The sequence below is a fragment of the Fundulus heteroclitus genome, chromosome 2 (assembly GCF_011125445.2).
Source record: "Fundulus heteroclitus isolate FHET01 chromosome 2, MU-UCD_Fhet_4.1, whole genome shotgun sequence".
NCBI classification, from domain to species: domain Eukaryota; kingdom Metazoa; phylum Chordata; class Actinopteri; order Cyprinodontiformes; family Fundulidae; genus Fundulus; species Fundulus heteroclitus.
Genome location: NC_046362.1, coordinates 21,917,729 through 21,938,577, shown reverse-complemented (window position 1 = coordinate 21,938,577; position 20,849 = coordinate 21,917,729). Strand labels below are relative to the sequence as shown.

The 20,849-nt window shown below is 39.1% G+C and overlaps 1 protein-coding gene across 14 annotated transcripts in view; it reads left to right on the top strand.

The window, feature by feature from the left end:
• LOC105935574 (membrane-associated guanylate kinase, WW and PDZ domain-containing protein 2) overlaps positions 1–20,849 on the top strand; it is a 156,255-nt gene that overhangs the window by 131,020 nt on the left and 4,386 nt on the right. For 4 of the 14 annotated variants that reach the window (XR_002428972.2, XM_012876054.3, XM_021323363.2 and 1 more), the window contains exons 12-21: positions 6,404–6,435; positions 9,751–9,931; positions 10,554–10,669; positions 11,850–12,042; positions 13,490–13,753; positions 16,952–17,137; positions 18,183–18,531; positions 19,024–19,047; positions 19,179–19,398; positions 19,553–19,696. Coding sequence is in view for 13 of the 14 variants with exons in the window: in XM_012876054.3 (XP_012731508.2) it covers positions 6,404–6,435; positions 9,751–9,931; positions 10,554–10,669; positions 11,850–12,042; positions 13,490–13,753; positions 16,952–17,137; positions 18,183–18,531; positions 19,024–19,047; positions 19,179–19,398; positions 19,553–19,696 (1,709 nt within the window). In the remaining variant the exon portion in view is untranslated. The remainder of the gene's footprint in view (positions 1–6,403; positions 6,436–9,750; positions 9,932–10,553; positions 10,670–11,849; positions 12,043–13,489; positions 13,754–16,951; positions 17,138–18,182; positions 18,532–19,023; positions 19,048–19,178; positions 19,399–19,552; positions 19,697–20,849) is intronic. The other 10 variants (XM_012876059.3, XM_012876065.3, XM_012876055.3 and 7 more) reach the window with 8 other exon arrangements.

Sequence of the window (20,849 nt, the reverse complement as noted above, 5' to 3'; positions counted from 1 at the left end):
AACACTTTCCAGATGTTGATTCTTGCTCCATTTCTCTGAATGTCACATCCATCCATCCATCCATCCATCCATCATTCCTTGCTTTTCTCTCCCTCTCTCCTCTTATTGTCACCCCAATAGAAACATCTGCAGTAAACAGAGAGCTTTTCTATTTATACTTGGAACAGAGAACTCTGCTACTCTGAAGCTAGGAAGCTACAGGATCTGGACATGAAAAATGTGTAGGAACCCTCAATGCTGTAGTTTGACTGAACTGTGTTTTGAACCCAAATCCCCGGCACAAACAAAGAGTTTGGAGGGTTGTGAAAGAGTTTTGGCTGCCTGGGCTCCAAGCAACATTATCCTTTTATTTCTGCATTCAGCCCCATCATGATGTGATTCTGTGTTGGGAATAGTTGAAACGAGACAAGAACACAAAGTGATACGCTGCACTTGCACAGAATGGCCTTAAAGCCATTCTGACCTTTAACGATTTTACTTTTTAATATAAGATAAAAACAAACAAAGATGAAAGACTGCTCTTTTTTTAAGGAAATATTTTAACCCAAAGGAAGATTCAAACATTTTTTTTCCATTTCAGGCATGATTGGCCACCTGCAAAGACAGTTCAATTGCTCAGTGTAAGCTTTATTTGTTTGACATGTGCACTTGCACCGATTCTATAGAAGATGCTTTGGTCAGAGGTCAAAATTAGACTTGATAATTTCCCTGGGCTGCTTATATCGTTCTGCCCCCGGCCATCTGAGGAACACACACACACATTTTTAACCACACAGCAATTAATATGTGGAGCACTGCACAAACTCCAGAATGAAAGCTAAAACACAAAGCGCAGAAGCAATCTCTTTTCTTTAAATGCTCGTTTTCTTGTTGACTCTGTCATTAAGACTGTGGTTTCTCTAGAGTTAAGAGCCAGTAGAGAAGTTCATTTGCATTGTTTCTGAGATAGTATCAGAATAATAAAGGGGGAAATTATAGAGAGAAGCTCTTGTTTGCATCACTCTTTTCATGGATTGTATTTAATTAGGGATGAAAGTAATCAGTCTAACATGCATCTCAGGTTTAATTAATTTGTGTGTGACTGGAATTATTATTGGGACTTTGAGAAGCCATCAAAGACACGAGCGCTCAGCCATACTAAGACAAGACTACCTGACGTAAGAGCTGGTTAGCTGATTTTATGCCAGAGTTGGAGCATTCAGATCAGCACCAAACTTCTGCACAGATGAGCAAACCGAACATGAACCAAATGTTCACTTACACTCTGTACAATGACTGTATTAGAGATAATTAAAATGATTTGACGAGCACAAATGATTCAAATGTTTTCTGCAGGAGCAGAGAATGAAGCAGTGTGTGCAGCTGCATGCATACATGTGCTCATGAGCAGCAGAGAGCTAATGTCATGCTGCTTGAGCATCTTCTAATCAGAAGAGCCAATGTCTGCCCCCTGGTGGTTGGTCAAGGAATACTGTCATATTTCACAACTAGCTATGTAAGAATACAAACAAACAAAAACAACACAGTGTTAGATTGTTTTAAAATATAATTATTTTCTTATCATGCTTGTATCCTTGTTTTGATGTTTGAATGGATTCGTGTGTACATGTATGGGGATTTGATTGGGCATGCATGTGTAGTTACAGACAGTATATGTTTATTGCTATTTTTTACTTTTATTAAAAAATATATATTTAAAGCCTCAATAGATTGTGAAGATCGTTTTTACATAGGTTTCTCCAAATTCTTTAAAATTTCTTCTAATCTTGAATTCATTCTCCAATTTAGATCTAAAATGTCTGAAGATGTTCAGATTTTTTATTTTAAGTTTATTTTTGTCACATCTAAAATGTGTTTTGTCCATGTAATGCTTCTTATGTCAGATTTTATTTCTTATTGTTATTTTTAATGTGGTGGAGGCTTTCCTCCATTAAGTACTGATCAATCTGTTTAATACATAGACTTGTTTGTTGGTTGCACTTTATGTTCAACAAGGTTTGATGTCCAACTCAACAAGCTACTCTCTTAAATAATAATCTTCTGATTAATAATAACTGTTAAATTACTTGTTTTAAATAGTCCTGTAGATAGGCCAGTAGATTAAGATGTTTACAAACATCTTAATCTACTGGCCATTTTTGTTGCTTGTGGTTAATGAAGGGGAAAAGTCAAAAGTAAATCGTAATTGCAATTATTATTGAAATATATCGCAATTTTTATTTTTGGCAAAATCATACAAAACTAGTTCTTATGCATAAATCAAGCCTGTTTAAAACGGACAACCTTGTAAATCCTTAACTCAACCTGACAAATTCTCCTTTTTCACACAAAGATGTGGTCTCATTCTTTAACCTCACCATTTTAATTTAAATAACTGAAGGTAACAGCCCCACTTAGGGTTTATTAGATTGAAATAAATGGAACAAACCTCTTTTTTATCATTCACAAATTTATTGGAGTTTTTCTGCAAATCACTATTTAGTGAGCTGAAAAAAAAACTATTACATTCTGTGACTTCAGCGTTGCTACAGAGACTCTGTTATCTGCTCCATGTGCGACTGTGTATTTCTGTTTGACTGCTTCGCTGTAGCGTGGGCCCTCTGCCAGCGTTCTACTGAGCTCTGGTCATGTTCGCAGCTCCGTCCCCTGACATCCCAGTTTAAATCAGAGCCAACCGCCATATTTGAGACATTTTGCAGCACCAATCAGGATGCGTATGGAGGCTGAGTAGAAGAAGAAGGCGCTGAGCTGCTCGAGCCAACCGGGGCGAACCTGAAGGCCATCCAGAACTCAGCGGGCTAGTCTGTGAAGTCCAGCCTGCCAGACGGCTTGACCGCTGACTTGTGAGGGAGGCCACACGATGGCTCTCTAGAAGTCATTCATTTGTAATTTATCACCATTTGTGAGAGTGCTCCACACACACTGCGCATATGCTGTTGAATTGTATTTGCATTTAAATTATGCTGCGTGCAACTGTGAGGAGAACGACCCTCTTTACTGGGAACAGAAGATTAACTTGTAGCCGGTACTCGTTTTGTTCGTTGAATCGTTAAGGAAAGTTTCCTGAGAATGAGTTATTAGAATTCCTCAAAGCCTCCCTGAAGGCCTGTATTCCCTGCTGAACGCGGTTATTATTTCCAGCTTCCAACTGAGCTCTCCCTCTGTTGCTGCCGCTGAATGATTTCAGCACCACGGATAGCGCTCCCTAAGCCCCTGTTCATGTTTACAGCAGGCATAGAAGGGAGTGCTTTTGCTTTATCTTTCTGCCATTCTCCTCCCCTGTAATAGACGTTGCAAAGATTGGTGATATTTGGTTTCTAAATGATATCCACAGTAGAGAAGCATGCAAAAGTATTATATTTCACCTTTTTACAGCCATGTTTTGATTGATTGTATTTCACCTTTTATAAACCTATGTTTTCTCCCTGGTTCCTATAGCCTCTGCTAAGCATCTTAGATTACAGCTTAATTATATTGTTTACTACTTTTTTTCACAATCAAATTACAGCAAACCAATGATAATAAAAACATTAATGGCTAATAAAATGCAGAAATTTACAAAATACTAAAGACTAAGCCAAAAATAATTTGTAGTTGATATTTTAAACTGAGTTTAGCCTTTTATATTAGCTATCACAGTTAGAATGACTAAAACGTTGATCTCTCTGTGTATTCCCAAGAGCATGTAGACCATTACCTCAACCCTGATATTTCCAAAAGACTGCCAACATTTCCATAAGCTGTATTTTCCTTGGCAGATCTAAACCTTAAAATGATCAAACAGAGCAACAGTGCTGCAATATGTTTGGTTTTGCTCATATATTCTGAAAGTATAGCCTTCTCTTGCTTTTCCACAGCCTGAATAAACAGCAGGCATGTCTTACCTTTTCATAGAAAATACAGTTTCTTTAAAAAATATCTTCTGGTTTGATTTCAAACACCTCACTGAGAGAATATTAGCCAACATTTAGTCTGCTTCACTCAGTAACAGCTTCCACACCCAAGAGTGTTGTCTGTGTGACCTGCTGGCCCTTAGATATGTTGTGTTCTCTGATTGGAGAAGTAACGGATTGAGTGTCCAACTAGATGGACACTCAATCCATCACTCAGGAAACATTTACCTAAGACAAACTGTTTCCTGTTATCAGCCAATTTCTTGGTGGATCTCCAGTACATTCTTACGTATGTGACTTTGACTCGATGACCTCAAAGTCAACATAAATACTGTGAAGCAAATGCAAATGATGACGATGGCATTGATTTTCTTCAGAACCTTAACTGGTACAAAACAGTTATTTTATTTTTAATTTTACATCTGATTTGGTTCTCTACATATTTGCTTTTCCAAATCTGTCTTGTCTGCTTTGTCCTGACTCTGTTTTCATTCGTCTGAGAATGTAAGCTGAACCACTGTCATCATCACTCAAGCTTCCCATCATCATCTTGATTTGCCGTTGCTGTAGGAGAACTTCTGTACCTGCCTTGCTGTTTTCTGTTCACAACACCTTAAATTAGCTCTGTTTAGATGTATCATGAGACAAGGCAAAGCATTATGTTGAATAATAGAGTAGACGAGCAAGATTTTGCAGATATTTTTTTTCAAAACAAATCCATTGTTTGTTTTTTGTTTTGTTTTTTGTTGTTTTTCTTTTGTTTTCACAAGTAAAAGTTTAACATATCTGCAATCAGTGCAGCATGATCCAGTTAAGGTTTGATTAACATGTTTTACTGCTTTTTTTCCTCAATTAAGGTGGTTCTAATACCAAAATAGGTCTGAAAATCACTTTTTGTATTTTTACAATGAAAAAATAAAGTTTCATATATATCAAGCTATGTTTTAGAGAGCCTGTTAAGTGCAAATCTGTCCAGTTCAACTTTGAGCATTTGGTGTTTTTAACTAGAGATGATCAAATGCATTTCAGTCCCTACAAACCATGAAATTACTCTTTACTGTAGCAACACCAGGAAACTGAAGAAACAATACGTTCAGTGCCATTAATGTTCATTGTATTTTTCTGATGAAATGCTGCCCCAACATTGATTTGTCGGAGCCAGCAATCTAAACAGATAGTACCTGAGATTTACTGGGCATCTCCTCTCTGTTTGACTGCTGAGCAATCATTTTCAAAAGACTTGACAGGTGATGCAGCATTTCTGCAGGAAGCTTATCGTGACTTGAAAATCATCCTAATGGAACAGAGCGGATTTTTCTGTTGGTCAATCTCATTTTATTTATGAAGCATATTAAACATTAGGCAAGGTGGCAGTCCAAGGAACGTATAACAATGACTAAAACAATAGAATAAACATAAATAGTAACCTGGGAATCAAAGCAATCTAAAAATGACGAAACACACTTATACTAAATCAAAAGTTCATGTTTAAAAGGCAGAATGAACACATAAAGGTGTCAAACTTCATTACAAAACCAATAAAAATAACAAATATCTGATGTGTTAGCAGTCTTTATCTCCATCGGTAAGTTGCTCCACATCCCATGTTCACCGAAGTTCATTCTTTATTAATGAATGAATGTTCTCACATACAATTTAAATTTGAAGAAGGTAATTCTGAAAAGGATCAGGAACTCTGATCAGTTATGTGATGTGACCGGAGCGTGAAAGGTTTCTGTTATGTCTTGAATAAATAACAATGTTGAGAAAAATAATAAACAGATCATTGCATGTTGTGCTGTTGGTGACAAACTGTGACAAACTGTATCTCAAATTACTTTGGCTGATTTTACAGGAAAAAGCTGATAGCTTTAGAGTGAGCACATCTGGCTGGAGAGTAACTCCATAAATCTATTCCTCTTAGTCCCCCTTGATATTTTTCATGAAATGTTCTAAACTGAATAAATATTAAATAGTAAGTATTCTCTGAAGAATTTTATCCAGGCGCCCATGTTAGTCAAAGGATTCATGTGAGAGTGGAGCTTTATGAGAATGTTTATATATTTCAATCCATGTGAGTAGAGATTTAGATGTGATGGTTTTGTTTTCCAAAGCAGCCTCTGCATCTTTAAATGTATGTATTTGGGTCTCAGTAGCACAAATGGACTGTATTACTTAGATTCAGAGTCACAGGGGAACTGTGTTCACGGGTATGTTGTTGTGATATAGCTCTTCCTGCTTCTTTCATGCAGATGAAAAGCGACTTGCAGAGAAAAGTGTGTGTGGTTATGTGCTTTGGCCTACAGCTAATGATGTAAAAATGTTGAAAACAAATGCAAGAGCTAAAATTGTTTAGGAGAAGTGACACAAAGTCGAAAAGAGCACCAAGATATTTTGTCACTTTTAAAGCAAAGCGCATTTTGCTCTTTATCCCATCTCTATCCATAAATTCTGTTGTTGTATCTGTACTGTGCCTCTGTAACAAATCATGTCTGTTTTTCTTTTCACAGGTCACATCTCCCCATGGAAGGCCTCCAAACAGGTATAATAATAATAATAATAATAATAATAATAATAATAATAATAATAATAATAATAATGATTAATAATGATCATAATAATGCTGATGATGATGATGATGATAATTAATAATAATCATAATAATAGAACTAAACAATTAAATAAGTTATTAGAACAGAAAAACATAGATTGCTGTATATTTAAAACTGCACCAAATTAAAATTAAACTCATTTCAGTTCAAATAAAAAGCTAAATAAAACAATTACACATCTCTTCCAAAGCCGTTAAAAAAAAGATTCTAGAAAGAATTAAAAAAATGTATGATATTCTGAAACCAATCCCAAAGATCTATTGATTTTACCCTGGGAGATTTTGACCCTATTATTGAATTAGATCTGGTATTATAAATTGTAGCATCACATGGCAAAATTCTTCTTTATTCCCTAAGGTTTTTCTAACCATGGTCCACACATTGCACCTGTAAGAGCCAAAAGGTTTAGGAAATATCCACCATTCTTCCAAAAGTGCATTTGTGAGATCATATACCGATGTTGGGCAAGAGTATTTGGCTCAAGTTCTCCGATTCATTTCATCTTAAAGGTCTTCTAACGGTCAAGGTCAGGATGGACCTTTCATTATACGTTGCTGTGCAGCGACAGTGGAACAGGAAGAGATCATCCCCAAACTCTTTTCACAAAGTCTGGAGTTTGAATTCAAAAAGGTCTTTACATGGTGAAGCATTAAGGGGACACATTGTGCAAAGTCCACTTTTTTAGCCCTTAAATACATTTTGTTTTGTAGCTCCTCGCTATCATCCCATCTGCACCTAACTTTAAACTTGACACAATGCAGTAAGGCAAGTGCTGTTCTTCTGGGAACTGCCAGATTCATCATTTGGATTGCCAGACGTAGGAGTATGAGTTACCCCTCCGGTGAGCAAAGCTCCACAGCTCTAGAGTCCAGTGGCAGTGTGATTTACATCGCTGCATCTGACACTTTGGACTGAAATTGGATGCAGTTGCTTAGTACTGGTACGCCATGCAATGAAGCTCTGTATGAATGTTCTTGAGCTAATCTGAAGGTATTCCCTCTGCAGAACGTTGACAACCTCTGGTCACTTTATGCCTCAGTGTCCTCTGTGGTTTTTGTGGCTCACCACTTGAGTTGGTTGGTTGAGTTGCTGTTGTTCTCACTTGCCACCACTTTGTTATAAAATGCCAAACAATTAACTGATAAATTTAAAGTCTTGAGGAAATTTCATGACTAGACTTATTGCACAGGTGGTGTCCCATTATGCCACCACACTGAAACTAACTAAGATTTTGTAGAAGTCGCTTGCAGTCTTAGCTTTAGCTGTTTGTGGTCATGAAAGTGATTGAAATGCCAGAATGCAATAATTTGGATAGATGTGGGAATACCTTTTGTCAATATAGTGTATAAGTAGGTAAATTACTTATCTAAAGACTTTTCCAAAGTAAAACGATGAGTCTGAGAGGTATATTTGTTACAGAGCAAAATGCAACATAATATACTTGAGTCCAGTCTTTTCAATAGAAAGAAAAAAAACATCCATATAAATGTCACTATAGTCTATTACAGAGGGAACTTAAGTTTTTCCTAGCTGAATAATATTTATTTTTTAAATGTATTAATAATAATAATAATAATAATAATAATAACAATAATAATAATAATAATAAAAACTGTTTAGATCTAAGCTTTTTAAAATAGATTTACTTCTCCAGGGCCAATAGTTGGGATTATTGCAGTGACTAAAAAGCATCTTGTAAAAACTCCACAGCAAGATGCACGGCGGTTGCAGCTGTATATAAATCCATTTTGGCTGCTGTGCCTCCCAGGCCCAACTCATTTAGAAAAAGAAATCCTTGGGGAACACCCGTTAGATATTGCAAGTGGAGCAGATGTAAAGTTTTGTACAGTAAAACCTTGAGTTCTGTTTGACAAATGGTGTATAACCAATTCACTGAAGCCCATAGATTAAAATCTTTTAAAGAGAGGTTTCTAATATTAAGTGTCAAATGCTTTAGCTATATAAACACAAAATGATACAGAGTGCTGTTTATTATTTGTTACCTGAAGTAATATTAGGGTTGTCGGTGCTTCAGTTGGCCAATAATAAAAACTCAAATACTTGTCAGTTAAGTTTAAAAGATTAATATTTATTTATAATGCACATCTACCATCACCCAGAGGTATTTTTGCTTCTCTGTATAATAGAGTCACTGAAGTACAACATTTAAATAAATTTAGCTCACATTAGCATGTCAGAGGTCAGGGGACTATTTTTGCGGTTTAGTTTACATGTTTCTTCACACATTCCTTGCTGTTTATGCATAAACCTAGCCTTGTAGTTGCTTTAATTTACCTATCATTAGTTTTTCTTTGGTTGTTGCTGCACAAAAAAATAAAACACAAAACAAGATATCTCTGCTTCAAGACAGTCATGAATAAGTATGTAATTGCACACATTATATTTCAAAGAATAAATAATTACCCATACTGTTTGCCTCCTGTGCTGTAAAACTGTCTGGTTTTTATTCAAACTGTTTTTGATCAATCATTTTTATGTCTTTCTGGTGATCTTTTTAAGTTGCTTCCTTGAATTCATTAATAATAGGACAGTGTACAGCCTGTTGTAAAATAATTATTAAGTAAATGAGGACAAAAGACGTTTCAGGCCTGAAGAAACTAGAGCAGACGAACTGTATCTGTAAGGGATTTCTTTAGGAAATAGGGGGGAATATTCATGAAAGACCTGACAGAGAACCCGAGAAATGCATTATCCTTCAGCTCATCAGTCACTTCCAGTCAAGTTTGCAACCAAGAACTATTCAGGAATCAACTTCTTGGTGCTAATTACCATGTACAGGTTTTTAAATACTAACTGAGGTAGTAAAGTCAGTTTATGAAGCACTGCTAAAAAGAATACTATTTAATGTTAGTTTATGTTGTTAGGTTCTCTTTTTTATAACTCTTAATATACTGCCTTATTTCGCCAAAGGGACAAATGGATCAGATCTAACAAAGGGAATAAAAAACAATCATCTCAATGTAGAGTCAGCTAAGAGACTGAAAATGAGTGAAAGTCCAGAAGATGTACAAAAACAAAATCAGTCCTTCAGAAAGCCCGAAAAACTTTCAATCAAAAGCACTTCAAAAGTTTATAACAAAGTCAATAAACAGCATAATGAAGTGATGGTGACTCAAGACTTCGGTACATTGATGTAGCACAACGTCAAATAGCAATGTACACTATGATTTTATTTCCACCAGTTAAATTGAACATTTTTGTTGTTTTTCTTGCTGTTTCTCCAGTGGGACCCTCAGGGCAGTCCTCAGACAAACCTGACCGGTTCCGTCCTGCCACCCGGCACGCCCTTCCCAAACCAACCACAACACCGTACATCTGTACCCGACTCCACAGAAGGCTTTGACCTGAACAAACCCGACCCTTATGACCTTTATGAGAAGTCGAGGGCCATCTATGAGAGCAGACGTAAGTGCGGAACGCATCAGTCTATCAGGCGTTTGTTACGCATAAACAGGGCCGGATGTTAAAAGGATTTACCGGGCCAGGATACTGAGGTCTTGAGCTTTTTGAAACCCTCCAAAAAGGTTTTATTTTTTTACCAATGGGTTTTTAAAACACAAATGATGTTCTATCTCCAACTCTAACCTTATCCTTTGACCCAGTTACATCAGAGGTAACAACAGCCGACTTTAAGGACATGCTCCATCCGTCCAACCAGTGGACATCCAGGAGAAGTCCTTGTCTTAATTTATCCCTTGTTTAGGTGAAAGGTGATGTTTTTTTTTGTCCATTCAATTAAAATTTAGTTCACAAAGATGCTCTCTTCTTTGCTTTTGGTATATTTTAGTAACTGTTAGATCACAGTATACAGACCCTGCTTACTTATTTAAAGGGTTTGGATAATTTTCTTATATGAAAGAAGAAACTGTGCCTTTTTAATTGAGAGCGCCATCTTTAAAAAGGAAAAATTGAAAATTTTTAAAAAGCTATATTTTCCTTTTTAAATTGGTATGTATTTGGGTGAATGAATCTGTCTGTCCACATGACAGGATTATCTTTTAGATAAATGTCTGTATGTTAATTATAGGTCCTGAGTACGAGGAGGTTGAGGTGCATCTGCTGAGGGAGAAAACTGGCTTCGGCTTCCGCATCCTGGGGGGAGACGAGGCCGTGCAGGCTGTGAGTCCGGACGCCCGTGACAAGGCTCGTATGGGACGGGCTGGACCACACACATATTTAACCTCATTACACCCCAGCCTCATCTTACCTCCACCTATTCTACTTCAACCCCACGCTCTTCATCCATAAGTAGCACCTCACAAATATAATTATACCCTTTGACCTTTTCCACATTTAAGATGTTATAACTACGGACTTCAATGTATTTTACTGGGATTTTATCTGGTAGGCCAGCATAAAGTATCTTATAGGCTTGGAAAGGCCCATGGTAAATTGAGAGGAGCTGCAGATTTGCACAACTCAGCTGGAAGAATTTCAGCTGTTGGTCATATATTTCACATATCTGGTCTTTATGGAAGATTGGCAAGACGAAAACCAAAAGAAGGCAGTTTCCTACGTGCTAAATAAGGAAAGCGACAAACATGTGGTAGAAGGTGCTTTAGTGGGATATCTGCATGCAGAACTACTTATTGGGTAGAAAAACTAATACTACACATTACCCAGAATGCACCAAATGTGGTTGTGGGAGGATCATGTCGTGGGGATGCTCTTCTTGGACTGGGATCCTGGTCAGATTTGATGGGATATAAAACCTTAGATCAAAGCATATGCATGCTATAGAATGGCCCAGTCAAAGTCCAGACCTAAATCCAGTGGTGAGTCTGTGGCGTGACTTGGATCTTGACAGATTCACTCCATCCTGTCTGACTGAACTTGAGATATATTTGCAAAGATAAATGGGCCAAAAATATCAGTCTCCAGATGATTAAAGCTTGTAGAGCCATGCCTCCACAGACGTGCAGTTGTAACATCTGCAAAAGGTGATATTCATGTCCTTAGGTTCATTTCTTGCTCTTTGTTGGTTTATCACATAAAATCCCTACATTTTATAGTTTGTGGCTGTAACCTTGACAATGTGTGGAGAGTTGTGAGGGGCGAAGGTGAATACTTCGACAAGAAGCTGGATCTTCCAAACACACAAAGATTCACAAACAAACACTCTAAACCTCTAACTGCTCACTGCCTCCCATACTGAAGTAATGCCTTGCTAATAAAACAGCATGACTGTGGAACAGAGAGAATTTGGCTGCACAATGTACGGAGGGTTAACCATGGTCAGCCATTTTTGTGTCATTCCACTGTTGCCTCCTTCTCATCTCCTTCACCTTCATCTGCGCTGCTAATATTGATTGTCTTTGAACAGATTGTTATTGGCGCTATAATAGAGAACACTCCCGCTGAGCGCGACGGCCGTCTTCGACCCGGGGACGAGCTAATTTCAGTGGATAAAAACGTGGTTGCTGGGAAACCGCACAAATACGTCATTGACTTGATGCACGCAGCCGCCCGCAATGGTCAAGTGAGCTTGACTGTGAGGAGGAGAGTGCAGATGCCTGGTGAGGACATGTTTTTTTCTTTTTTTCTTTCCTTTCACAAGACATGCTGCTCAGTTCACCGGCATCAGATTAAAAACAAGACTTGGATTTGATGCACATGCTTGACAGGATGTGTCCAGGATCACCATGTTTTCCTCACACAAACCTTCTCTGTGGAAGAAGATTATACATGTACAACAGAAAGCAGATACTTGTCTCCACTGTATAACAACACACACTACCTTTCCTTCTGACAATAAATCAGACTAAATATTTTTCTTGTTTTAAGTCTTTAAATCACCAAAAGGATTCCTGTTTGCTTTGTGCAAAAATAAGAGATTTTTTTTTTACTTTTTTTTTTCTTTAGAAGTTTACAAATGGTAAGATTACTATGGTTTTAAACTCCGCACGCCTGGTTCACAATTAAATACATTTTCCAAATGCATGAAGGTCCAATCTGTTTAAACAACTATTCCAGTAAGAACAAAATGGGAATAGTGGTTCTGTGTCCCAGAGACGAGGATTTCCAGAACATAAGCGAGATGCTGGCTGAAGCTGGCAAGAGTGTCGTCATCCACATTGAAATTAGTCTTGCTCTGACATGAGCTATAAGTCCAAAAGCAACGTAAAAACCCAGATTACGGATTGTAAATGTCCCTAGGCCCACAGACCTTTATTGTTGGAGACATCTCACCGTGATCTGATCAAAGTAAAGTTTAAGTGTTTGACCATTATTACGTGTGCAGGAAAAATGGGGAGGCTTGTAGGCTGATGCCAGCTGTGAAGAACGAGGCTGGCAGCCTCATGGTGTCAGAATGTTTTGCTGCAGGGAGGGACACAAATCAGATGGCATCATGAGGAAAGAACATTATGTGTAATGACCCACAAAATTAGTTACAAAGTGGCTGGAAGACAATAGAGTCAACGTTTCGGAGGGGCTATCACAAATATCTGATCTCAAACTTAAAGAATGTGTGGCCAGAGCTGAAAAAGAGCCACAAACATGACTCAGTTATGCCAGTTCTGTCAGAAGTAATAGGCCAAAATGTCAGCAAACAATTGTGATCTGCTTGTTGAAGGATACCGAAAACATTTGACCCACGCGCGGCAACTCTTCTAAACACTAAGCAAATCTATATAAACTTCCAAATATGAGTAAAGTAAAAAAAAACTATTTTTAAACATCCCCATCTCAAGTGTCATTATTTTGACCTTTCAGTAAACAGAAACAATTTTTGGCACAACACAGACATAAAAAAGGAAATAGTTTTTCTCATTTAGTGTCCCAGTTCTCATTTTGTTTCAACCGTTTTCATACTTTCATAAATTCTGCAGGGAAGCTTTGCAATTTGACTCTTCAAAAGTTTCTCCCTGCTATAAGTTTAAAAATGTGATCATGATGCATAACATTTTCCATTTTAACTTAAAGCACTATTAACAGACAGATTTGGTTTTACAGTTACAGTAGCTCTTTTTCTCTCCTACCCTTCAGGAGAGCCCTGTCCAGTAAACGGTCGCAGCCCCGGTTCGGTGTCGACGCAGCACAGCTCTCCGCGCAGCGATGCAGCCTCCGCACCGGTCCCAGTCGCCGCAAACGCTCCCGCTGCCACCTCCCTCTCGGAGGGATCCGCCCTGCAAACCAGCGACGTGGTTATTCACCGCAAGGAGAATGAGGGCTTTGGCTTTGTTATCATCAGCTCCCTGAACAGACCAGAGAACACCACAGTCATCAGTGAGTTCACCCTGCATGCCGTACAGTCAATCAGATTTATATTACAGAAAAAGACCCAGGGGTTAACAGTTCAATAATATATTAAATCCTTACAAGTTGTTCACTTTTTCAACCAGTTGCAGACAAAATGATTTCTTTTTGCCGTATGCTGCTCTTACTGCTCTTACTGATGCCTCAGCAGGCGTTGCATGGTGAGGCATGAAAAGAATAATTTTGTTGCCATTATAAAATAAATAGATACTTTTTGTAAGTCTTGGTGTTTAGTGAGAACATCATATGAGCATAGACAGCAAACGTATTTGATGTTTGCTAAGATGTTTTCTTATACGATAGCAATTTTTACAACGCTATAGCTAAAGTGGGCATGTGAGCTCATTAAACCATATGATCAGTTGTTAGCATCACAGATAGTTAATGTTAGCTAACATGACAGTGTTAGACAAGTTCATTTAATCATTCAACACATCATTTAGCTTATATTTTATCTTTAGCGTTTTAGGATAGTATATACCGGTAAGCTGTGTCCAAATTCAGAGGCTGCATTCTATAAAGGCAGTAACCTTTGAAGGCCGCGAAGTGAGCGGTTGTGAAATTTGGCTCTCTAGTCCTGACCTTACCTCAACATAACTGCTATTGCCGAACCTTTGCTCCATGTTTGTTTTTGTTTTCTATGTATCCTTAAGTAACTCCAGCAGTCAAAGATCAAGTATTCAATTTTTATTAAAATGTGCCTGTTAAATGTTCTGCTCTTCAGGTCTTGATAAATTAGAAAGTTGTTTACAAACACAATTTCAGTCTCCATAATGTTCCTATATAGAACAGCAGAGTGGTTTTACACAGAAGGAAGTCTATGTTGATGAAAAACTGGATGTAGAAGCAAATATGGTCAGTCAAGCATTTAATGGTAACCTGTATGAATATGAGGAATTTATTAACAAATTAAATTTAAAATACACAACAAATTCCTGTTTCTTTTATGCAACTAGTTAGTTATAGCTGTAAATAAACCACTAGTTAAATTGAAAGCAATCCATATTGATGGATTAAATTTGCTTCATGAAAAAACATGTTTTAAAGAAAACATTTAACTAGAACAATATACTTGTTAAAAAAGGAAAAAAATTTAATGACATTCATGGTAGAAGAAATAATTGGCTTTTATAAATACGTTTTCCTATACCTCCTAAATTAAAAGAAGTAGCATTTCAAATAAAGCATCATTTCAGATAAATATCATTTCAAAGTTACACTTTGAAATGATATTTATCTTTCAAACAAGTTAACTAAGCATAGATTCACAATTGATGCAGATAAACACATTGACGCATTGACACATTGTTAATCTGTGCATAACGCCTAACTTTAGCATAATAGATCACATGATGGAACCGCAGAAGGCGGCCTCTGTGCTTTGCTCTCTTGTTTTTTGCGTTTATTCTGCTCTCTGTCGATTTTCTGTGGTCACCTTCACTCGAGAGGAAACCTAAACACCAGACAGTCCTCTCTGTGCTTTTTTTTCTCCTTTCTTCTTTGACCCAAACTTTTCTGAGATCTTAGTTGGTGCTGCAGTCGCTCTTTGTGGGATTTGCCAGCGAATCACACCAGGAAAACGGGCAGGTTTCCTGGTCAAGCTCTGAGAACAGAGACTTGTCATACCCTTTCCTTCAATCAGCCAGGCTAATGGCAGCTCCCTGGCTAATAAAAGGGACAAACGCTGCTTATCAACTCTAGAACCTTCGTCGGATGTGCCGCCTTTTGTTTCACCGAAACCTGGCTCTATGAGCACAGCCTGACCAGCCCGGCTCTGATGCCTGATAACAGCTGGTTCTTGCGGACTGCAGTGCAAAGCTCTCAGAGGAAACCAGAGGAGGTGGAATCTGCTTTTACATAAACCTTCTTCTTTTTTTTTACATAAAGAAGGTCAGTTTGCTGATGTCAAAGTGTTACATTTGACATGTTGTCCTCACCTGCAGTCACTTTCTATAGGCCGTAGACCTTTTTATTCACCAAGGTGGTTCTGTTCATTTGTTTTGGATGCTGTTTATGTCCCACCACAAGCCTGCATACTAGAAGCTGAAAAACAACTTGTAGAGCTGATATCAGACATGGAGAAAGAACACCCAGACTCTTTCATCGTTGTTCTTGGGGGTTTTATCAGCCCAAACTTTCTAAATACAAACAACTTTTTAAGTACCCCACCAGGTATAACAACACACTGGACACAGCATTAAAATATGCTGTGTCCAATGTGTTGTTATGCTGCTTCATCTCATCCCAGCTTGCAGGGTAAAACTGAAAACCTCTGTGGTTCCTTTAGGAAGTGGACTGATGAGTCAAAACAGATGTTGCACGCCTGCTCTGACTGCACAGATTTGTGTAGTGTCTTTGAAGCTTCATCCACTGACCTGCATGATTGTTGCTGAAACTGTCACTTCGTGCGTCCATTTTTCGGGAGGACATGTGGAAGCAAACCGAAACCTTTCGCACACATAACAGCAATAAATCATGGTTCATATTACATCTGAGTAAGCTGCATAGGGACAAGGAACAGGCTTACAGCAGTGGGAACCAAGCCTTGTAAGCAGGCCACAAAAAAGCTCACCAAGGAGATCAACGCGGGTAAGAGAAACTACAAAAGAAGCTAAAAAACAGCTTTCCTAAATGAGTTCCAGGGTTAGGCACATAACTTTCTTGAGAGCCTTAATATCCTCTCTAGCCTGGGAATACCTTTGAATCCCCTCTGATAAGCTGGAATATATGGATGGATGGATGGATGGATGGATGGATGGATGGATGGATGGATGGATGGATGGATGGACAATCATCATTACAGTCCTTGTTGAGTATGTAGTGCAGAATATTGTCGAGCTTGCAAAGTTTATAATTGTTTTGTATTGACACTGATGTTTTCACTTTTCTCTGATCTTCAATAGAAGTCTTGATCTATATAAAAAAACAATTAGCATATTTTTGCTAAAACAAACAGATGAGTACTTCAAAGGTCACATTTATTGGCAGCTTTGTACTGTTGTATTGCGTCAACGCACTCACAAGAAGTATCTTTCTTGGTGTCCTTAAAAACACCGTCTGAGGGATTTGGCTTTAAAACAACTTTACATGCTGGTATTTCTTCTTTTTTTTTACATCTCTGTTCTCAAAACTGCCAGTGGTTACAACCTTGTTCCTTTCTGTGTCCAGCTGTGCCCCACAAAATCGGACGCATCATCGAGGGAAGCCCGGCGGACAGATGTGGGAAGCTGAAGGTGGGGGACCGAATCCTGGCTGTGAATGGCCAGTCCATCATCAGCATGCCGCACGCAGATATTGTCAAGCTCATCAAAGACGCCGGACTAACAGTCACACTGCACATCATACCAGAAGAAAGTAAGTGTCCATTGATGTTACTGAGATATTAGGCTTAGTTTCTTAATTTTATTTTAAGGAAGCAGATAGTTATCTATACCTCATATAAGTGTTTTGTACTGATACCTATTGAGATTTTTCACATTTTGTCATGTTACAACCACCAACTTCAGTGTATCCTCATTAATTAATTAAAATTTGAATCAGGTGTTGGAGGAGGGACACATCTAAAACATTCAGGCCACTGTGGCCCAATTCTTAGCCGTACATTCAACAAATGAGCTTTTTATGGAAGCGTGGCAAGAGGAAAGGCCTTTATTAAATAAAGACAGGCTTAGGAATTCCTGTTTGCCACAAAGCGTGTGGGGGACATGGCAATGCGCAGTGAAGACGCCCCACCAACGATGAAACATGGTGATGACAGCATCACGCTGTGGGAGGGCTCTTCCTCAGCTGGGGCATGGAAGCTGGACAGAGCTGGTGGAAAGGTGGATGGAGCTAAACACAGAGAAATCCTGGAAGAAAACCTGTTAGAGGCTGCACAACATTTGAGACTGAGAGGAGGAGGCTAACAACTCTGAACATACAACCAGATGTACAATGGAGTAGCTTAGGGTAAAGGATTTCCATGTGTGTGAATGGCCCAGTCAAAGTCCATACCTTTGGCAAAACCTGAAACTTTATGGTTACAGATGCCTTCTGTCAAAGTCTCTAGATTGTAGAGACATACCACAAAATACTTGAAGCTTTAATTGCAGCAATAGTGGTTATAAGTATTGACTCATGAGGGCTTAAGATATTTTTTTTTAACCGCCTAATGCGAAAGACATTTTTCGACTTCAATGCTATATTTTGTGTTGATTACATGAAATCGGGGTAAAATACATAAGATTTTGTGGTTGTAACATGACAAAATGTAAAAAGTTTCACGGTGATATACTATAGTTAACTGAAATAAACAAGTTGTTGGCATACTTCCACATATTGAGTTTTATTTCTGTTTTCAGTCACTTTTTTTTCTTTTTTTTATCCTCTTCCGTCAAAACTGACTTTTCTGCTCGGGTAGAATTTTGTTTCAACCCTCTGTCCATCACAGGTTCCCAGTCTGGACCCAACTCAGAGAAACAGAGCCCCATGACCCAGAAACACAGCCCGCAGACCCAGCCCAGTCCTGTAGCCCAGCCAATCCAAGGAGGCACCCAGTCAAGCCAAATGGCCGCTCAGTCCGGCCAAACGACGGCTCAGCCGGGTCAAGCGCCGGTCCAGCCTGGCCAGACGGCAGCTCACACCAACCAAACGGTGGGTGGGCCTCCTGCAGCAGCAGCAGCCTCCCAGCCTGCACCAGCCGCGACCCAGCAGAGCCCGATCACCCAGCCCTCTGGCCTTCCTCCGCAGCTCTACCTCCATGACGGCAGGTGAGATGGTGTGAAGAGAAATGTCCATTGTCTTGGGGACTTCTCTGATTATGTCCAGGAGAAAAATATATGAGATTTCCCCTGGTAACAGATAAAGACTCTGTGCAGAGAAGAGAGTTTCTTTTTCCTCTTTCAATGCCGGAAAGTTCACAGGGACAAACGTGTGACTGCAGACAGTTTTGGTCCCAGTCAGAGTCTTGGGCTCAGGCCGGCCGTGTTGCGTAACACCACTTAGCGCCTAGTGCCGGTGAATAATTCACCATACGGTATCCCGTTTATAATTCAGGAGCACTGCAATCAGGCCGTGTTACGTGTCAAAACTATGAAAGTGTGAGCTCTTGCTTTGATAGGTATGCGAGTCCCAGTCCAGGGCTCACAGTGTAGCCCTCCCAGAGCTGCAGATTTCTAACCGTTTTATAAAGAGCAAACTGAGAAAAGCTTTAAAACTGGAATTCTCATTTCCACCCTTTATCTCCATCCGCACGCATGCAGGAATTCTTACCCACCATTATCCTGGTATGTTAGATATTTCTCTACTGATTAACCTCCAGTGGACTCCACTGAGGTTATTCTTCTTAAACACACTCCTCTCTGCCCTGTGAGACAAAGCTCAGCTGTCGTCTTGTTGCTGATTTTCCTTCTTTCAGGTCAGAGGTAAAAGCAAGGCAGGACGTCAAACCAGATTTCCGCCACCCTCCGTTCACCGACTATCGGCAGCCTCCCGTGGATTATCGTCACCCTCCGGTGACTGATTACCGCCAGCCTCCAACGCTGGACTACCGACACCCGCCTGGCCTTCTGGACTTTAGGCAGCATCCTGCTGCAGCGCAGTTCCCTTTGGGAATCCCCGCTGACTTCAGGCCACAGGTAGAGCCGGAGAAAGAAGTATCCTGTTAGATAGACTTTCTTAATTTGTATGCAGATTTTTGTTGCACACTGCAGATTAATTGATCATAAGTATTGCTTTTCTGCACAGTAATTACATGCAGTAGTTAATAGGAGTCTTCATATTGTTCTGCAGGACTACGATTATTTCACAGTGGAGCTGGAGAAAAGTGCAAAGGGTTTCGGCTTTAGCATTCGCGGGGGCAGAGAGTACAGCATGGACCTGTTTGTGCTGCGGCTTGCAGAGGATGGCCCTGCCATACGAAACGGAAGGATGAGGGTGAGATGAACTATAGCAAACGGAAAAACCATTTCAGCCGGTAATAGTTACAGTGCTTTGCTTTCCAAAAGGGTTTATACCTGTTGACCTTTCCCACATACTGTCACATTACAACCTCAAACTTCCATGTATTTTATCGGGATTTTATGAGTGGTTCCCAACACCTGGTCCTCAGGGACCCTTGTTCTGCACGTTTTAGACGTGTTTCTCTTCCAGCTCACTTGATTCACATGATTGCATGACCTCCTCTGCATGGCATCAAGTGCTGCGGTAGCCTCCTAATCATCTATTAATTTAAGTGACCTAAAATATGCAGGACAAGGGTACGTGAGGACCAGGGTTGGGCACCACTATTTTTTATTTTTTTGTAATAAAATTATCAAAAAATTAGTGCATAATTATGAAGTAGGAGGAAAATAAACTAGGTTTTAAAAATATAAAATCCTTTTTATTAACTTAAATCTGAAATATGAGACTTTCATTTCAATTATTTCACATTGGGGATGGTTTGTTTAGGGTTATGTGCAGTGTTTGTGTTGCACATTGAATAAAAAGTTAAACTGCACCTTTTTTGAATGCTTTCTATATCGTATGTTTTGGTGGGCTGTCATGTCGCTGTGGGTCTAGATTGGGTTCGTACTCATCCTACTGTCAGATGATGGCCTGAACAGGGCTCTGGGAACTGTTCAAAGCCATGGATATTGTTTTAGAAGAATCACAAATCAGCTTTAAGGGCCAGGTTTGTGTGCACAAACACGAAATTTGATTTCAATTAAACGAGCTCATGGCATAGCGAGTGCCGTTATGCAACAATACACTTTAGAGGAAATAAAATAAAAGATGAAAAGAACAAAATGTGCTGTATGAATGTGTATGCGCACCCAATATGTTCTGTTTATTTTAATGATTGTGCAAGTTTTCCTTTTTTCTTCTCTGTAGCGTAGCTCAATGGGAAACTGTCTCTGTGATTTGGTTTGTGTCCAAGATGTGTGGGGTCTGCAGAGATGTTAGCTGCCCTTTTCCTGACCCTAGACATGTACAATAAGTGACCAATGAAGGTAATTGGTTGCACTGAGTTGTATTCAGGGGTATCAGGTTGAAATGAGTTTGTATATTCCACACATTTTGCAGTTTTAGTAAAATAAAATGGACA